Raw genomic sequence first — 18,791 nt, 5'->3', positions numbered from 1 at the left:
AGACCAACAGTCCTCTGCCCAGAAGCAGGGGATCACAGGGGACGCTGAAGACACATGAAGGTGAATGCTGAAGATCAGAGTTCCAGTGGTAGCTCATGAGTCTTCTGTTCAAACACACTCCAAAGTTTGCCTTTTAGTTTGTTACAGATGGAATTTTATGGGAAGTTCTTTGAAATAATTTCATTCCAGATACCAGATTTCTTCAATGATAGATGCATAAAATTTGTGTTTCTGATAGGAATAAAAAGTAACTCTTACTTTTGCCCCTTTTTTGGTGACACAGAGGAGTAAAACTATCAGATTCCTTTTAAAAATGAAGAAAAGAAAAATTCTGGGCTGTGCTGGGTCCTGGTTTCTTCTTGTCTGAGCATGTGACTTCAGAAGAGTTAAATCACACTTATGCCACTACGATGATTAGTACTATTTTTTTTTTTTTAGATGATAAAAAAAGAAAATACCCAATAGACATAAAAATGGTCAAAAGGTTTTTTACCGCAGGTCAATTTTTGCTGCCCCCACCCCAAAAGGTACAAAATGAACATATAATTGGGATGGTAACTCCATTGGCTATTCCAATTTACCCATCTGCTCGCCCCCATACAGGTTTAGGGGACTAGCAGTAGGTTTTCTTAGTAATATAATCATGGTAACTAGCTGTGTTCGTGGCAGTTTATTTGAGGTCCACTGATCCTTTCAATATATGTAGGGAAGCAAGGCTATGCTTCTCCAACTGCCCACATCTGAACACATTCAGCTACCATGGAAACTACGAAGGAAGGAAAAATATATTTATTCCAAGATCCATTTACTGGGATTTTAAAGCGCCCTTTCTTCCATGGAGCCCCAGAATGCTGGCAATGTGCTAGGGGCTGCTGTGTTTTCCAGCATGTGCTCCCATCCTCTGAGGGTCTTGAGAAGGATAGTGGATTGGTCCTGGAGCTCTCATGAAAGGAGGGGGTGGTCCCATTGGGTGGAACATGTGTGGCCCAAAACCTGTACATGGGAGAGAATAAATTTGTTAGGTTTGTTGTTCCTTTGACAACCTTTCATATGTTTGAATCTTCCTAAGATCAAAACTACCTACATATAAATCAAAGCTGACATGGGCTTAAATGAACATCACTCCACCAGACTTGCTTAGGGAATATCTACGTGTATTATTTCCTTGGTTTTAAAACGTTTCCCCTCAGTCCAGAATACTCCTCAGGACTCAAGGCTTCTGCTAGCATATCATGTGAACCTCTGCTATGTATCAAACATGCCAGATCCTACCAAACAAGACTCATTCAGGATGTGGGAAGTGAACAAGAAATCAGGCCAATGGCAAGACCCTGTCATCATTAACTTCAATGCTTGATACCAGGATGAAAGGTGTTCAGACACCACTTTAAAGATATGTGCTCTCTGCCACACAATTGGCCACATGGGATTTGCTTACACTGTTCATACTGTCACTGACATTTTCTAGAGCAGTGCGCTATACAAAGTGCTAGTTCTCTAAATTGTTTATTACTACCTTGGACAAGATAAAGATGTGGAGCCAAAATGTAACTCAATTACACGATCAAGTATGCTGCTTATGAATGATCTTTTTTTTGGAATGAGACTTTCTAACGAAAAAAAGTGGCTCATTGCTTTACATCCTGGCACAAGCTAAAGACCTTACTGTAGATAGTTAATACTTTGTGAAATGACAATCAAGAGCAGCCCATACTTTGAGCAACAGTGCTACAGGGGCATCAGTTAGGATTTAGTTCAGAACAGATAACAAATTAGTGGCAGATCACTGTAATCCCAGTAATTCCTATCTTGATAACACATATATTCAAATTTTCAGAAAACTGGTGCTTTTCCTCTCCTTGGCAGGCTAGGAAAAAAATGAAATATTAGAACTCTCAACCTATCAGCATTACCTATAAACTTTTTCAGGGCAAATGCAAAGGATTTCACTGTCTTAGACATGGTGGTGAGGTGTAGGACTTTCACAGAACTTCCGGGAAGGAAGAAGGAAGTTACCTGGGGGTGGGGGCGGGGCAATCCCAGGGGGTGGTGGCAGGGCAATGTTTACCACCGCGGGAGGACCACTTGGAGGGAGGTTGAAGTAGTTGGCAGAGGCTTCCTCTTCTGCTGCAGGAGGAGGAGGAAGAGCTGGAGAAGAGAAAACAGGCAACACTCAGAAGGGAAGACAATTGGCAACACTGTTTCTATCACCTAATGTCCTCAAAAGGGCTCTCTAGAAGTGAGAGTTGCTTCTCTTCTAATAGAGGAACATTGGGCAAATAGCTTCAGTGGTTAGCACAAGTCTGCACTTACCTCCTGGAAGTCCTGGAACTGGCTCCAGTTTGATCCCAGAGTCTGTGGTTCCGTCCTTCTCTTTTTCTTTTCCTCTGGCTGCCTGGGATCTGGGAGATATGCACGCACACAGGACATTAGCACCTTGTCCCACCTTCTCTCATACCTCTGCTTGTCAAGTTCCCCAGTCAAATGGAGTTCCTTCACTCCTTGCCTCCTCTTCAGCAAGCAGTCTTCCCATAAATACCGAAGTGCAGAGTGGATAAGAGCGATGGTTTTGAAGGCAGAAAGATCTGGGTTCAAAACTTTCTAGAACCAGTTTGCCAGGTTTTTGTTCTCGAGACTAAAAGGCTCAGGGGTCAATCCAGTTGAACTGGGCTAACTGGGCTGCGCAAAATAACCACACAAGAGATACAAATACTTTTTTCTTTGGGGTTGCTGTGACGGCTCCTCTGACCTTAAGGGTTCGCAGGAAGAGAGAGCGAGAGCATGTGCTGACCCCTTTTATTGAGGAGAATCTATTCAAATGAGGCAAGGGGTCAGGTTTCAGGGGGCTGAGTCTATCTTCATGATGTTCACTGTCAGCAGGTTGACTAACATCTGGGTAGGCCACACCCAGGGGCATAGTAAGAGAAGGGGACACACACAAGGCACTTCCATGGAAGATTCCACCCTATAAACAGGGCAAGGGGTTATATTACAAAGGAACAGGTGAGCATAGCTTCACCCATGGGGCTGTAGGAAGACATAATCACTCAAACCCTAGAAGGGCAGGGCAGTCTAGCAGCATGGATGCCTGACGCCACATCGCTCAGCAGGGGAGTTAACTCAGTCACATATGAGGTTGGTCTCCCACAACATATATGTGTTTGGCAAAGTGCTTATTTAGCACATAAGAGCTGTTGCTATTAGTCACCTCCTCCTTGGTTCCAAGCTGGAAGTAAGTTCTCCCTCTGAACTTAAAATTCAGAGTGTTTTATCTGTATCTCTTACACAATTACTGTGTCTTTCTTATGTAACCATCACTTTCAAACTTAAAATAGATATTCTTCTGTTTTATCTTCTCCCCCAGTTTCTGAAGTAGAATCTAGGTCTATAGATTCTATAAACCCTTGAATCTATCTATCATTTTATGCCTAGGCAATATAATTGGTCTATGATAGGTGGTCAAAAAAACATGAACCTTCACAGAGGCAGATTACTAACAGCAAAACCCTGAATACATTTCCAAAGCAGAACTCTTCTAACACCCCATGGGAATTAGAGAATGACCTTCTTAAGATCTTTCTAAAGATCCTGTTGATTAAAGCCTATTTACCAAAAGCTTACTGCTTTCCAAATAATGAAATAATTTATTAAAAGATTCAATATAGCCAAGTGCGGTGGTGCATGCCTGTAATCCCAGTGACTCTGGAGGCCGAGGCAGGAGGATCACAAGTAGTTCAAAGCCAGCCTCAGCAACTTAGCGAGACCCTAAGCAACTGAGCAAGGCCCTACAACTCAAACCCTATCTCTAAATAAAATGTAAAATGGGCTGAGGCTGGGGATGTGGCTCAGTGGTTAAGCACAGGGGTTCAATTCTCGGTACCAAAAGGAAAAAAGTCTCAATATATAGTCCATTCTTACCTTCCCCATTTCACATTGAGTCTGCGTCCATTGACAATCAACTTATTAAAGGACTTCTCAGCAGCCACTTCTGCAGCCTGCCTTGTGGCAAACTGGATGAAAGCACACTGCTGTCTCTGTACAACCGTGATTGTTCGAATCTCTCCGAACTGGTAGAAATGATTTCTGAAGGGACACAGGCAGAAAGAGAAAGGTCAACAAAACAGACGTGCCCACTAGATTGACAATGGATATGAAGTCTTTCTCTGACTCACCACTAGGCAGGTGGGCCCCATGATTATGTACCTAACTACTTGCAGCTGTTTCCCCTCCATATCTTGCCCTTCTGTAATTGCAGATTACTAAGATGGGGGGAAAAAGAATAAGCAGGGTTCTCAAACATCTCAGTGTTGTTCCCATGGAAGAAAGGGGGCTCTAATAAATTCCTTAAGGACCCTAAGCCCTATATACAATGTTGGCAAAGTACAGTGCTCATGGCCCATGAACCAAGAATGGTTTTTTTCTTTTCATAAAGTTGAAAGGGAAAATAGAAGAGAGAAAGACTGTATGAGGCCCACAAAGTCTAAAAATATTCACTCTCTAGCCTTTCATAGAAAGTCTGCCAACCCCTGGGGATTATCTAGTTCACTAAGATAGGGTTTAATGGAGACAGGCTATCAAGGGCAGGTTATAAACTTACAGGAGTTTCTTCTCCACTTTATCTCTTTGGAAGAGGTAATTTCCATTACTATCTGCCCAGATGTCTCATCTAGCCAAGCATAATACAAGCCAAAAATAACACAAATTTATGAAATACCAGTCTCTCTTAAAAAAGCCAACAATTTAAACCATAAGAGTTTTAGAATCACAAAGCTCTCCCTCCCCTATGTAACTGATCATACTTGGAAGTGTGCCATTCTTTAAAAATTCTAATCAGCTATTAGGTTCCATGTAATTATTATCATATACAAGGATAGATAAGCACTCCTGATGAACATTACAAATTCCTCTGGCTTCATAAAAGATAATTTTATAAAAATTTGAGTCAGCATGATATTAACTACAGAACAGTTAAAAAAAAAGTACTTTATATAGATGATCATTCTTGTGTTTTTGCAAATAAATAATTTTAAGGCAGTTAAAAGCAAAATAGTTCTTAAAATTATACCCACAAACCTGAGATCTGTCTCAGTAATAGTATCGCCCAGGCCACCAACGTATAGTGTGGTGATAGTTTTATCCTCCGGTGGGTCCAGACGAGGCATTGTTGAAGCCCGCTTGAGAAGCTTATCTGCTACAGGGTCATTGATTCCATAATACCGATCTTTAATATTCTGATCAGCAAGGGGGTCATCTGGATCTGTAGGCTTCTCATGTCTATGAGAAAAAAATAATGCATATAAAGGTGAAAAAATGCAGATATTACCCAATAATAACTACATAGTAAAGTCCTATGCCTTTTGAACTAGAAACCAGGGCCATACCGAAATATAATTATCAAACAGAGTTGATACCAAGGGTTTTAGTCTATCAGTCTTTCCCAGTCTCCTAAAATCCATTTTAATGGTCATTTAGGGTGTGAGACTTTCCTTATAAATACTCTTGGCACAATTCATCTCAAAATAAAAAGGGGCAAGTGATCACCCCTTTCTATGTCAATGGTTCTTAACATATTTGAGGTCTTGTATCTACTGAGACTCTGAAGAAAGCTAGGGACCTAGCCCCAGAAAAATGGCTTGCTTAATTTTTAGGGGAGTGGAGTTAATCAAACTCAAGTTAAGAACTCCTAATCCAGATGCTTGGTGGTCTTAACTGGAAATATACACACCCTTTTGTAGTCTGGCTCATTTTGACTTCCACTCTACATTGAGATTTAGGCCATTATATGATGACAGTGAGGATTCCTTTCTTATGCAGAAACTTTCAGGGTTAGAATCTACTTTACACTGCATAGCAATGTAGTTTCCCAAGTTTCAGTATAAGTCAAACTCATAATTTAATCAAGCTCTTCTAAATTTAGTAAGTTCTATGAGGCAGTACACTAGCTTCATGAGCTTTAAATTTTAAAGTACAAACTCATTATGCAAAAGCAAATACTGAAAGTTTGTCTCAGCTCTTGCCTGTATGGACATTCTTCTCCTCTTTTACACTCTCCTTTTACCCAGAAGGAGCAAATGTGGGGCCGATTCCTTTTGTAGTAGGGTGTAGTCCGGGCCAATTTGAGCAGCATGTCACTAGTGGATGTGGCTTTCCCAAGCATGCCAACTGGCCGTGTTCCATCAGAATTAGAAATCTATATGGGGATGACAAATTTGTAGACTGTCAATTTATTAGTATTTTAATCAAATACAAAAGTCAAGAAGTCAAGAAGGTCTAGGCTCAATCTCCAGCACTAGAAAAACAAATAAACACCACCTCCCCCCCCCCCGAAAAATACATCATGAAAGTGCCAGCATACTTCTCTTTCCATGTTTTGTGTGTAGTACTCTTTGTTGACATCTGACTTTGGCATGTCATCTTTAAAAGACAATCCTGCATCACGAACCTGGATGGGCAGGCCTGGTACAAAGGAATAGAGAAGAAAACCTCAAATATATTTAAAAACATGTCCATATTAAATAAACAAACAGAATAAAAATTCTTCCTTTCTCTTTGTCCTACTTGGTATCAGACACTTTATATATATTTTAGAGAGAGAGAGAGAGAGACAGGAGAGAGAGAGAGGAGAGAGAGGAGAGAGAGAGAGGAGAGAGAGAGAGAGAGAGGGATAATTTTTTTTTATCTTTATTTTTTATTTTATTTTATTTATTTATTTATTTATTTTTTAGAGAGAGTGAGAGAGAGAGGGGGACAGAGAATTTTAACATTTATTTATTTTTTCTTAGTTCTCGGCGGACACAACATCTTTGTTGGTATGTGGTGCTGAGGATCGAACAACCCGGGCCGCACGCACGCTAGGCGAGCGCGCTACCGCTTGAGCCACATCCCCAGCCCAGGGATAATTTTTTAATATTTATTTTTCAGTTTTCGGTGGACACATCTTTTATTTTTATGTGGTGCTGAGGATCAAACCCAACACCCCGCTCATGCCAGGCAAGCAGGTTACCGCTTGAGCCACATCCCCAGCCCTCTTTACTATATTTTTATTTAAATTCTTCAGCACCACCAGACTGATACCGCTACATGCATTCTAAAGAACTGTCTAAACTTCTAAGCTGCCATAAAATTTGATGGAGTGAATATTTTAGAAAATCTTTTTGTTTTGTTATTAGGGATTGAACCCAAGGATGCTTAACCACTGAGCCACATCCCCAGCTCTTTTTATGTAGAAGTAGACCACAATAGACATTCCAAAGTGGGATCAGAACCAGGTTTCGCTAAGTTGCTTAGGGCCTCACTAAGTTGTTGAGGCTGGCTTCTAATTCATGATCTTCCTGCCTCAGCCTCTGGGGTCGCTAGGAATACAGGCATGTGCCATCACACCCAGCATTAGAAAATCTTTTTTTTTTTTTTAATATTTTTTATAGTAGATGGACACAATACCTTTATTTTATTTTTATGTGGTACTTAGGATTGAATCCAGTGCCTCACACATGATAAGCAACTGAGCTACAAACCCAGCCCTAGAAAATCTTTTAAATAAACTTGGGTTATAGTCATATTTGACCTGAAAATTAATAATGTATCTAAACTTTATTAACACAACTTATTTAAAATAAACGTAAAATTTATCTTAAAGAAATTTATTTCAAGGCTGATCCTACAGATTCTACAGATAGTCACAGACACACAAGGGTAATTATACTTCAGGACCAAAATTCTCATAAACATATAAATACTATTAAACAATATGTGGTTAGGAGTCTGATTACCAGAGTCCTTTCTGAGCTTAACATATATTAATACACGTTTTCCTTTCCCCTCTTATTTAGCTATATAGAATTCTTGTTGGCAAATTTCTTTTCTTAAAAAGTCACCTACAGTTTAAAAGAAAAAAATAATTCCCAAAGTAGCTGTTATAAAACAGTAATAATATAGTATTTTGGTTCTAACAACCCAGCTGAGATAAAAGTTTAAAGCATAATTAGTCTTTGAGCTTCTGATTGGGATTGTGGGAAAAAAGCTCTGGCTGAAGAAAAAAGCCCAAGGCCAAGAATTTCCTATTATAGGATCAATGTCTTTTACCTCACCTTGGCTACAGAGATGGAGGTATAGGTCAGTTCTTTTACTTCCCAACTGTTCCTTAAGATCCTACTATATTGTTCAGGACTCTAGAGTGGATTAATTATGATTCTACTCCTGGGAGAAGTAGACCACAACAGACATTCCAAAGTAGGATCAGAGCCAGAGGCAGGGAGAGAAGTGAGAGACAAGTTTGTTGTTTAGGGAACATTTACACTTACAGAGCTATTGGACATGGCAAACATACCATACTCTAGGTCTAAGAGGCAGGTCTGACAGACATTCTTCAGTTTACTGCAGGTTTGGCACACTTCAGTCTTCTTGAAGCGCATGCGGACTCCAGGACACCAGCGAAACACTGTGAATGGCCTGGCACAGATCTGAACACAAACAAGAGCCACAGAGTGTTATGGGTTCCGATCTGGATAATCAACCCAGGAGATTTAATAACAACGGGGAATTCAAGAAAGGATTCTTGAATCTAGGATTTAGAAGAGACCTTAGCAATCACCTGTTTAAATACCAACTGTTTCAATACAATTTACAGCACACTTTGCCAATAGTTAAAAAAATCCACATAGCATAGAAACAAAATATTTAAATAGTTAAAAGTCCTCCCACCTTAGAGATGAGCAACATTAATAATCTGACTCTGCCCGGGGATGTGGCTCAGAGGTAGAGTATTTGCCTAGCAAGAGCAAGGCCCTGGGTACAATCTCCAGTACCACAAAACAACAACAAAGACAAATAATCCTTCAATCTTTCTGAGAGAGGAGGAAATAGGGAATATCACATAACCATTTGAGAATCTTATGTCAGCTATGACTTTCCTTCTCAGCTAAAATGCTCACATGCACAATCATAACAACACTTATTATACAGACTTCCGATGTTCAATGCCTATTCACCATCACTAGGTCAAGAATCAATACATTACAAGGTCATTTTTTTTATCTCCCACACTAAATAGTTACCAGCCAGTGATATATCGGTGACATATGAAAGTTATAGAGTACTGACTTTTATGCTTAGTATGTAAAAGCTAGTTTTGTAGAGAAAAAGAAAAAAAATATCATTATTTCTTAACAGACATACTTACTTTGCATTCTTTCCCATACTTTTCTTTGGTCTGAAATAGAAAAAGAAAGAAAGAAAAGAACTAGTTACAGGAAGAATGTCTATGCTTACCCTATAGACAACCCAAGAAATGTGTCTGGAGATCTCTGGCATCCTAAAGGGGGGGGGGGGAACCAAAACCAAACTAAATAGGAGAGTTTAGTTAGAATATTTCCCCCAAAAGGGAGAGTAGGATAGAGGAAATATTCAAACAACATACTCTGAGTTATTCTCTCTCAAGAGTCTATGAATCTAATACCAGGCAAATGTCTTTGCACAGCCATAACTCCTAGGTTCATTCTGGCTCCTAAGAACTAAATTCCTAATGATTTCTACAGTTCTTAAATCAGGATATAGCTATGGCTGATCCCTTTCACAAAGTTTGGTAAGAAGATAACTACTCTAGCCTATGCAGATACCTTGGCATAGAGAGCATAGAGAGTAAAGGTTCTGTTTCCATAAGTTATTCATACAACATATACTAATCACAATAATGGAGTTCTAACTTAATTACTATTGCTCTTTTACCCTTGTCTTTTTAAGAATAGTGTCTCTTACACGAAAGACTACTAAGTACAGTGGCTGAATTGCATATGACTTAGGAGTCAGGAATGTAATCCTTGTTCTCCTCCTAATTGCTGAGGTCTCTGAAGTCAGAATATCTGAATTTAAATCCTAGTTCCACTCCTTACTTGCCATATGAGAAGACATAAGCTCTCTAGGTCTCTGGAATAGACGTATTTCCTAGCTAAATGCTCAACAAATATTAGTCGTTATGATTCCTACATTACAGGATCACTGCTAAATTCCTAAGTGAGAGAGTAAGAATGACAGTCCTTTGCAAATCATCTAGCACTCTGGGTTAGTGAAAAAGCATCATTTCTTCTGACGGAAAGGGAAACACTTTCCAGAGAATGTCAGAACATATGCAATAACTCCCGTTCACATGCGAAATCACTCACCATTCGGATATACGGGTTTTCTCCAAGACAAGTCTGGCACAGAATGGGGAAATCCTGGTGAAAATGAGAAATATGGATGAGGATCAAGCTCCAAAGATCCTGGAACCCCAGTCCCACTCGTGGGGGCGGGGGAGGGCGGAGAGAGAGAGCCGGGAGGAAAAGGCAGGAGGAACCCCAGGTCCAGCACGGGCCGGGTCGCGGGAGGGGGCGCTGTCTGCACTTCCGGCAGGCGGCGCGAGAAAAGAAAATCAGCTGGAAAAGGTTGGAGGGGGCAGGGATGGAAAGGCGGCTGTCCTGGGACCCTGGCTAAGTCCCCTCCCTCCAAGCCGCAGGAGGGCCACGCTCCAGCCTCCTGCTCCCGCCGAGTTAGGCCGCAGCATCGGGTCCTCCCTGGAGCTCCCTCGGTCGCGCCGCAGCCTCAGTCAGCCCTCCCGCTTGAGGCTGGGCTTCGCCGCCTCCTGCCGTTCTCCTCCGGCGGGTACACTCACCGCATCCTCCCAGTTCTGCCTGTTGTAGGTGTTGGAACCCAGCGAGGTCGCCATCTTGAGAGCGTCCGGGGGGCAGCGGTAGCTTCCGAGTTGGGAGAGAGGACCGCCACAATCCCGTCAGGCCCGGGGCTGGCGCCCCGCTGTCGACGTCTTATTTACGCGCCTAGTGCCGCCCTCGGGGCGGGGCCTTGTGCGTCGTGACGTCACCTCTCTTGGAACATTCGCTTAATAGTTGGGGTTTTTGTGTCCTACGCTTCAACGCTTCCTTCGTGTTGGTGTCTACTTGGGATAAAGCCACGCGCAGAGTGAAGGAGCAGATGCTGAATGAGGGGCTGGGGCTGGGGTTCAAACGGGCCAGGCCACCACTGGGCGGTAATCATGACAAACGCTGGGGGAACGTCTTGCGGTGCCAGTCTCGTTTAATTCTCACAATGACCTCTCTGTATGGTTGCCAGTGTTAGCCGACAAATAGAGAACGTCTGGTGAAGTCGAATTTGAGATAAACAAGGAATCATTTTTTTCAACATAAATACGTTTGATACATATTTTATACTAAAGTTGGTGTCATTTTTTTAAAATCTAAAAATCATATTTAACTAGGTGTCCTATAGTATGTTGATTCCTCTTTTATAGATAAGGAAACAGATTTCGAAGATTAAGTAACCGGCCCTTGCCTGTGGAGCTAAAATGGCGAAACACAACTGCAAAGGCATTAATACTATTTTTTTTTCTGAATTCTGACACAAGAAGGTCTTGGGATATATATATATATATATAATTTTTTCTTAGAGCTAGTACCGGGGATTGAACTCTGGCACCTCCCATTTTAGCCTCCCGTGCCGCCACCGTGCTGGGCTTATACATTTTTTCAATTTTGGAATGACTGAACAGTTCTGCCAATAGTTTTATGATCTTCAAGCCATTCTAGTGTCACTTTTATTAAACAACCTAATAAGTTTATAACTTAAAAATCAAGTTTATTTGAAGTATAATTTATATTTGGTAAGTTTTTATCTTTGAATTTTTGCATCCATTCACCACAAATACAGAATAGTTCCATCATCTCCAAGGAGCTCCTTGGTGCCAGTAGAAGATTCACTTACTCCTACACTCAGCTCACAGCAACCATCCTTTGCCTGTGTTCCTGGTTTTACATAGGATTATGTCCTGATAGATCCGTTATTTGGAATTTGGTCGATCAGTTCAGGAACTGAGCTGGTTTTTGTTTCTTTTTCTTTTCTTTCTTTCTTTCTTTTCTTTTTTTCTTTTTTTTCTTTTTTCTTTTTTTTTTTTTTTGGTACTGGGGATTGAACCCAGGAGCACTTTATCACTGACCTACATCTTCAGTCCTTTTTATTTAGACACACGGTTTTGCTAAAGTTTCTGAAATTGATCTCCAATTTGAGATCCTCATGCTTTAGGCTGGGATTACAGTGAGTTTGGGTTTTGTTGTTGTGGTTGCTTTTAGTGTCATAGATTTTACATCCTCTAGCATTTTTTTTTTTTTTTTTTTTTTTTTTTTTTGCTTTAGGCTGGGGCCGGAGAACTTTTCCGAAAGTTCATCCTTGAGCATATAGCTATTCTGCATAGCTGCTCAGTAGAGGTATGTTTCCTTTTGTGCCTTTGCCCATCCCCCAAGCACTGATGGTTGTTACTAGCTGCTGACTAGGCTGTTAGTGAAGGAGGGATAAAGGGGTTCTCTGTTGCTCTAATTCAATGCAGCTTAAGTCTTTAGGCCTTGTGTGTCTGGGCTTTAGGAATGGTTCCTTACTCAGTATTCTTTCCCCTCTTCCCTCTAGCAGTTAAACTCTGTGCCTGGTATGGTAGGGGAGAGTTTCTGTCCTTTCCACAGACCTTTAAGGGCCGTCTGTCCCTCTAGAGATAAAATGCATAATCTTTGTTTTACCACAAAGGTGTCTTCTTTGTGACATTGCCCTATTCTTTCTTCAATATATATGTACTTTCCTAAATAAACCTCTGTCTATGCCTCTGGGTTGGGCAGAACCCTTTAATGGCACTGATAATCTGGGAAGACAGGATATTCTGTTCCTCTGTCAGTGGCTTAGGGCTTTCATTCATTATGAGGGAAGGGCCTGGGCAGGGAGGAAAAGTTTTACAACCTTTCTCACACGCAACCCTCCTACATCCCTCCTAACCAAGCAAGACTCTCTAGAGCTCCTACCTTGCCCATTTTTCTCATGAACACCTGGTGGAGGTTTTAAAAGAGCTTGTGAGTGCTCACAAACTAGCTCCCTTCTTGTCTTGCACTCCCAGAATGTTATGCTGTTGTGTAGCTTGTATTTGACCTTTAGAAATTCTTTAACTTTTCAGTTGATTTCCTCTTACCTGCTTGTATGTTGGCTAACACGTCCCCCACATCTGCCATAGGTGAAGCAGTCTGCACATTCTCTCTCTCCTTTGGGGGCTCTGTCTGTCCTTGGAATTGAGGCCATTCGGTTGCTGTGTCACATGAGATCTCCAATAGATCCAAGAACAGTAATGATTTTGTCATCTGTTCACTCTTTGGTTTTGAGTGGGGGTAGGATTCTTTATAGATGTCTACATGATAGTCAGAAGTTCTGTAGAACTCTGGAGTCAACCAATTTTATTTAAATTTATTTTAAGAGGAATATTTCTATCACTTCTGCAAATGTGGCCTTAAAAACAAGTACAATGACAGTGAAACAGTGTTATTTAGCAAGTGCTATTGTTGACTTTGAAAGCCTTCATCCAGAAGTCTGATAAAAACAACAACAAAAAACAAAACAACAACAAAACAAACAAAAAACCCAGAAAACAAGGATGTATCAGCTATTACAAACATAATAGTATGGACATTTTATTCTTAGATGTTATAAACATCATTAGTGCTGATATTTTTTTCCTTTGACTTAACCACAAAGGGGATGGGAGCATGAGAATAAGAAGGAAAAAAACTCTTCCACCATTTGATTTCCATATTATTTAATGTTACTTTCATTTAACACTTTAAGTTGTTGCTTTGTGTAGGAATTGAATACTGTGAAATATACTTTACTGTCCTGACTACCAGAAAATGTGTCACTCAATGATAGGAATAAGTCTGAGAAATGCATTGCTTTGTAGTTTTGTTATTGTATGAATATCATAGAGTGTACCTTACACAAACTAAGATGGCTATAATCTCATTAAATAATATAATCTTAGGGGACCACTATCACATATATGGTTCATTGTTAACTGAAAATGTCATGTGGCATATGACTGAATTGCCATTCAACAAGCAACTTAGCTTGAGTTTTGGAGTTTGCTGTACACTGCCCTTTGAATCGAGTGTGTGGGAGAAATAGATGGCAAAGGGACCTGGATTTGGCTCCTAGGGAATCTACTGTCCAATAAATGAGCTAGGCTCATATGAAACTCTACAATGAAAGGAAGAAAGAGGTACTTGCCTTGGAGAAGTACAGTTTTGTGAATTAAGACCATATTTAGGCCAGGGGTGGTGGTGCACAAGTGTAATCCCAATGACTCCAGAGGCTGAGGCAGGAGTATGACAAGTTTGAAGCCAGCAACTTAGACTGTCTAAATGAATGAATGAATGAATGAATAGGGGAGAAGTAAAGCTCAGTGGGAAAGCACACTTGGGCTCAATTCCCAGAACCAAAAACAAACAAAAACCTCTCACATTTAGGTGAGAGCAGAGAAGTAATCCTAACAGTTCAGAGAGCAGGAAGAGAATCCTAGGTATAAAAAACACTAGAACAGCCGAGCACAGTGGTGCACGACTGTAATCCCAGCAGCTTGGGAGGCTGAGGCAGGAGGATCATGAGTTCAAAGCCAACCTCAGCAAAAGCGAGGTGCTAAGCAACTCAATGAGACCCTGTCTCTAAATAAAATACAAAAAAATAGGGCTGGGGGTGTGGCTCAGTAGTCGAGTGCCCCGAGTTCAGTCCTTGGTACCAAAACAAAAACAAAAATATCAGAACAAGAAAGCATAAAGTAAGAAGCCCTTTGGCTTTTTTTTTTTTTTTTGTACCAGGGACTGAACCCAGAGGCGCTTAACCACTGAGACACATCCCCAGCCCTTTTGTATATTTTATTTACAGACAGGATCTCGCTGAGTTGCTTAGGACCTCACTAAGTTGCTGAGGCTGGCTTTGAACTATCTTCCTGCCTCAGCCTCCTAAGCTGCTGGCATTATAAGTGTGCACCACTGTGCCAGGTCCCCTTTGACTTTTGACAAAGTCTCTGTCCCCCTCCTCCCTGTATATATACATATATTCAACACATACACATATTTGTGTATATATATTTTAAATGATAAAAGATCAATATTCACTAAAAAAACAAACAAAAAACAAAAACAAAACACCAACAACCAAGTTATCAAGACATGAAAACACATGGAAAAGCCTTTAATGTATATTACTAAGTGAAAGAAGCCAGTCTGGCAAGACTGCATACTGTGATTTCAACTATAACATTCTGGAAAAGGCAAAAATTATGGAGGCAGTAAAAAGATTTATGGTTGGGGTATGAGAGGGATAAATGGGCAGAGCACAGAGGATGGTACTGTAATAGTGGGTACCTATCGCATATCTTTGCCTAAATGCACAAAATGTACAACATGAATGAATTCGTGAACTATGGGTTCCGGGTGATAATGATATGTCAATGTAGGCTTATTAGGGTTTTTGTTATTGGTGTATTATGACCATATATAATAGTGGAATTCATTGTGATTTTTATATATGCAGGATGTAATTGGTCAGTTTCATACCCCACTCTTCCTTCCTCCCCTTGGCTTACCTTTTTTCACTCCCATTTTCATGAGATCCCCCTCCTCCATTTTTTTCTCTAGCTTTCACATTTGAGAGAAAATATTTGACCCTTGACTTTTGAGTCTGGCTTATTTTGTTTAACATAATGCTCTCAAGTTCCATCAATTTTGCTACACATGACATAATTTTATTCTTTATGACTGAAGAAAACTCACATTTTCTTTATCCATTCATCTATTGATGGACACTTGGCTACAGTCAATTGTGCTGCGTTTTATAAACAGGTGTGCGTGCACATATCACTATAGTATGTACACTTTAATTATTTTGGATAAATACCAAAGAGTGGTGTAGCTGGGTCAAATTGTGGCTTCATTTCTAGTCTTGAGGAACCTCCCTATTGGTCTCCACAGTGGCTCTCCTAATTTACAGTCTCACCAATGGTGTAGAAGCATTTCTTTCCCCTGACATTCTTGCCAGCATTTTATGTGTATTCTTGATATTGCTGTTCTAACTGGAGTGAAATGAAATTTCAGTGTAGTTTTGGTTTGTATTTCCTTGATTTCTAAAGATGTTAAACATATTTTTCACACATTTGTTGGCCATTTATATTTCTTCTCTTGAGAGGTGACTATTACCCATTTGTTGATTAGATTGTTGTTTTGGTGTTCAGTTTTTTGAGTCTTTGTGTATTCTCAATATGAATCTTGTCAGAAGAGTAGCTAGCAAAGATGTTCTGCCATTCTATTAGCTCTCTTTTCACACTCATTTCCTTTGCTCTGCAGGAGCTTTGTGATTTGATGCCATCCTGGGTATTAATTCTTGGTATTATTTCCTGAGCTTTAGGAGTCCTATCGAGGGCAGTTATTTGCCTGTGCCTATAGATGTGTTGACATTTATTTTCTTCTAGCAGTTGCAAAGTTTTCTGGTCTAATTCCTAGGTCTTCAATCCATTTTGTGCAGGGTTAAGGATAGGGATCTAGTTCTATTTTTCTACATATGGACACTCATTTCACCCAGCACCATTTGTTAATGAGGCTGTCTTTTCTTTGGTGTGTGTTTTTGGTGCCTTCGTCAAGGATCAGACATTGTGTCTGTGTGAGTTTGTTTGTCTTCTATTCCATTGGTTTACAAGTCTATTTTCATTCCAGTGCCATGGTGTTTTGTTACTATAACCCTATTGTTTGAGATCAGGTATTGTGATGCCTCCAGCATTGTTCTTTTTACTCAGAATTGCTTTGGTTATTTTGAGTCTTTTATTCTTCCATATGAATTTTAGGAGTGTTTTTTCCAGTTCTGTGAAGAATGTCATTGATATCTTTTTTCTTTTCTTTTTTTTAAAGATTTGTAGTTGTAGATGGACAGAATGCCTTTATTTGTTTATTTTTTTAAAAAAAATTTATTATTTATTTTTTTAGTTTTCGGCGGACACAACATCTTTGTTTGTATGTGGTGCTGAGGATCGAACCCGGGCTGCACACATGCCAGGTGAGCGTGCTACCGCTTGAGCCACATCCCCAGCCCATTTGTTTATTTTTATGTGGTGCTAAGGATAAAACCCAGTGCCTCACACATGCTAGGCAAACACTCTGCCACTGAGCTACAGCCTCAGCCCCAGTCACTGATATCTTAATGGAGATTACATTGAATCTGTAGACCACTTTGATAATATGGCCATTTTAATGATATTAATTCTGCCTGTCCAAAAATGCAGGGTCTTTCCATTTCCTTTTGTCTTCTTCAGTGTCTTCTGTGTTCTATAGTTTTCATTGTAGAGGTTTTTCACTTGCTAGGTTAGATTTATTCCTAGGTATTATAGTTTAAATATGAGATGTCTTTCAGAAGCTCCTGCACTGATGCAGGTAAAAAAGATTAGATTCTAAGAGATATAACCTAATCAGTGGTTTAATCCACAGGATTACTGTATTGGGTGGGAACTGCAAGCAGGTGGGGCATGGCTGGAGGAATTAGATCTCTAAGGGCATGCCCTTAGGATTATCTTTTTCCTCCAGCTTCTGCCTTCCTCTCTCTGCTTCCCAGATGCTGTGAGCTGAGCAGCTTTCTCTACCACACTTGTCTGCCATGATGTTCTGCCTCACTCTGGCTCAGAGCAATGGAATCAACCAACCATTGACCGAGACCTCTGAAACCACGAACCAAAATAAACTTCTCCTATTCAAAGTTTTTATTGTTGGATATTTTGGCCACAGCAATGAAAATCACATGAGGCATTATTGAACACACTAGGTATTATTATTATTTTTTTGCTCATCTGTTTTAACAGATGTACCACAATGGTGTTATAAGCTTTAGTGGGGGAGGCTGTGTACATGTGGAGGCAAAGGGTATGCAGGAAATCTGTTTTTGCCAATTTTTCTGTGAACCTAAAATTGTTCTAAAAGCTTATTAAAAATATAGCTCAGTTGGTAAAGTGCTTGCCTCGCCTGCACAAGGCCCTGGGTTCAATCCCGAGCACTACTAAATAAATAAAGCAGATACAGCAGCTACATAGGGATAGTATTTATCTGTTCAAAAAAGAGAGGGTGCCCACTACTTGTCATCATTCTGTTTTGTAAAATTAACAGTTATAAAGAAAAACAAAAATACCAGCCCTAATGGGGCTTCTGTTTTAGAATGGTAAGACAGAAAACAAACCAGAGTATACTATGTTGGAGGGCGACTAATGCTTTGGGGGGCAGGCATGAAACCAAGGGGGATAGGAAACAATGTCAGAGAAAGCCACGTGAAGGCAACATTTGAGCAAAGACCTTGTGGTGAGGGAGGGTGCTATGTGTATCTATGACAGCAGAGGTAGCCAGTGCAAAGGCCCTGAGTGCCTGCCTGGGGAGACTGGGGTGGCATGCGCACAAGGAGGAATAGGAGATAGATTTTGGGAAGAGGTTGGAGAATATTTCAGGTCATATAGGACCTTATATGCCACCATAGGAATTTTATAGTTTACTGTTGTTGAGTGAGCTAAGATGACTTTCATGGATTTTAAGCAGAGAAATGACTTAGTCACTCTGCCTCGTGTTGGAAGTGGACTAAGGTAGGTGGAGGGACCAGGGAGATTTCTATGCCACTGGAAAAACATTCTAGGGGTGTATATAGATGATGGTGACTTGATAGGATAATAATGTTGGAGATGGTGCCAAGTGGTCAGGGTGTGAGGACAGCTGGCACAATTTACTGACTTACTGGATATGGCATGTAAGAAGCAAGGGATTATTATTTATTTATTTTACTGTAACTGAAAAATACAGTTGCCATTTAACTTAGGAACCCCTGGAGAACAGATTTGGTGAGAAATCCAGACCATGGTTCTGGACTTTCAGAGAATATTGTAGAAGTGGTACTTGAATATGGGAGATGGCCTGGAAATGAGG

General features: G+C 40.4%; 1 protein-coding gene and 1 long non-coding RNA gene across 2 annotated transcripts; one reads left to right on the top strand and one right to left on the bottom strand.

The window, feature by feature from the left end:
* Positions 1–719: 719 nt before the first annotated feature.
* On the bottom strand, positions 720–10,860 carry RBM22 (RNA binding motif protein 22). Its single transcript, XM_081295577.1, has 11 exons — positions 10,646–10,860; positions 10,158–10,211; positions 9,179–9,208; positions 8,327–8,459; positions 6,356–6,456; positions 6,018–6,190; positions 5,074–5,274; positions 3,919–4,083; positions 2,314–2,402; positions 2,017–2,148; positions 720–993 (listed from the first exon to the last, which is right to left on the bottom strand). The coding sequence occupies exons 1-11, from the start codon at positions 10,697–10,699 to the stop codon at positions 863–865; spliced, it is 1,263 nt and encodes a 420-aa protein (XP_081151703.1). The 5' UTR covers positions 10,700–10,860; the 3' UTR covers positions 720–862.
* LOC308649769 lies at positions 10,241–17,589 on the top strand. The gene is made up of 4 exons (XR_014022165.1): positions 10,241–10,669; positions 12,177–12,248; positions 16,824–16,893; positions 17,446–17,589. It is a non-coding gene; the product is annotated as an uncharacterized lncRNA (long non-coding RNA).
* The last annotated feature ends 1,202 nt before the right edge of the window (positions 17,590–18,791 follow it).

This window comes from Spermophilus citellus (genome assembly GCF_964194105.1).
Source record: "Spermophilus citellus genome assembly, chromosome: 1".
NCBI classification, from domain to species: domain Eukaryota; kingdom Metazoa; phylum Chordata; class Mammalia; order Rodentia; family Sciuridae; genus Spermophilus; species Spermophilus citellus.
Note: the sequence above shows the minus strand (reverse complement) of the source record. Positions and strands in the feature narration are given on the sequence as shown.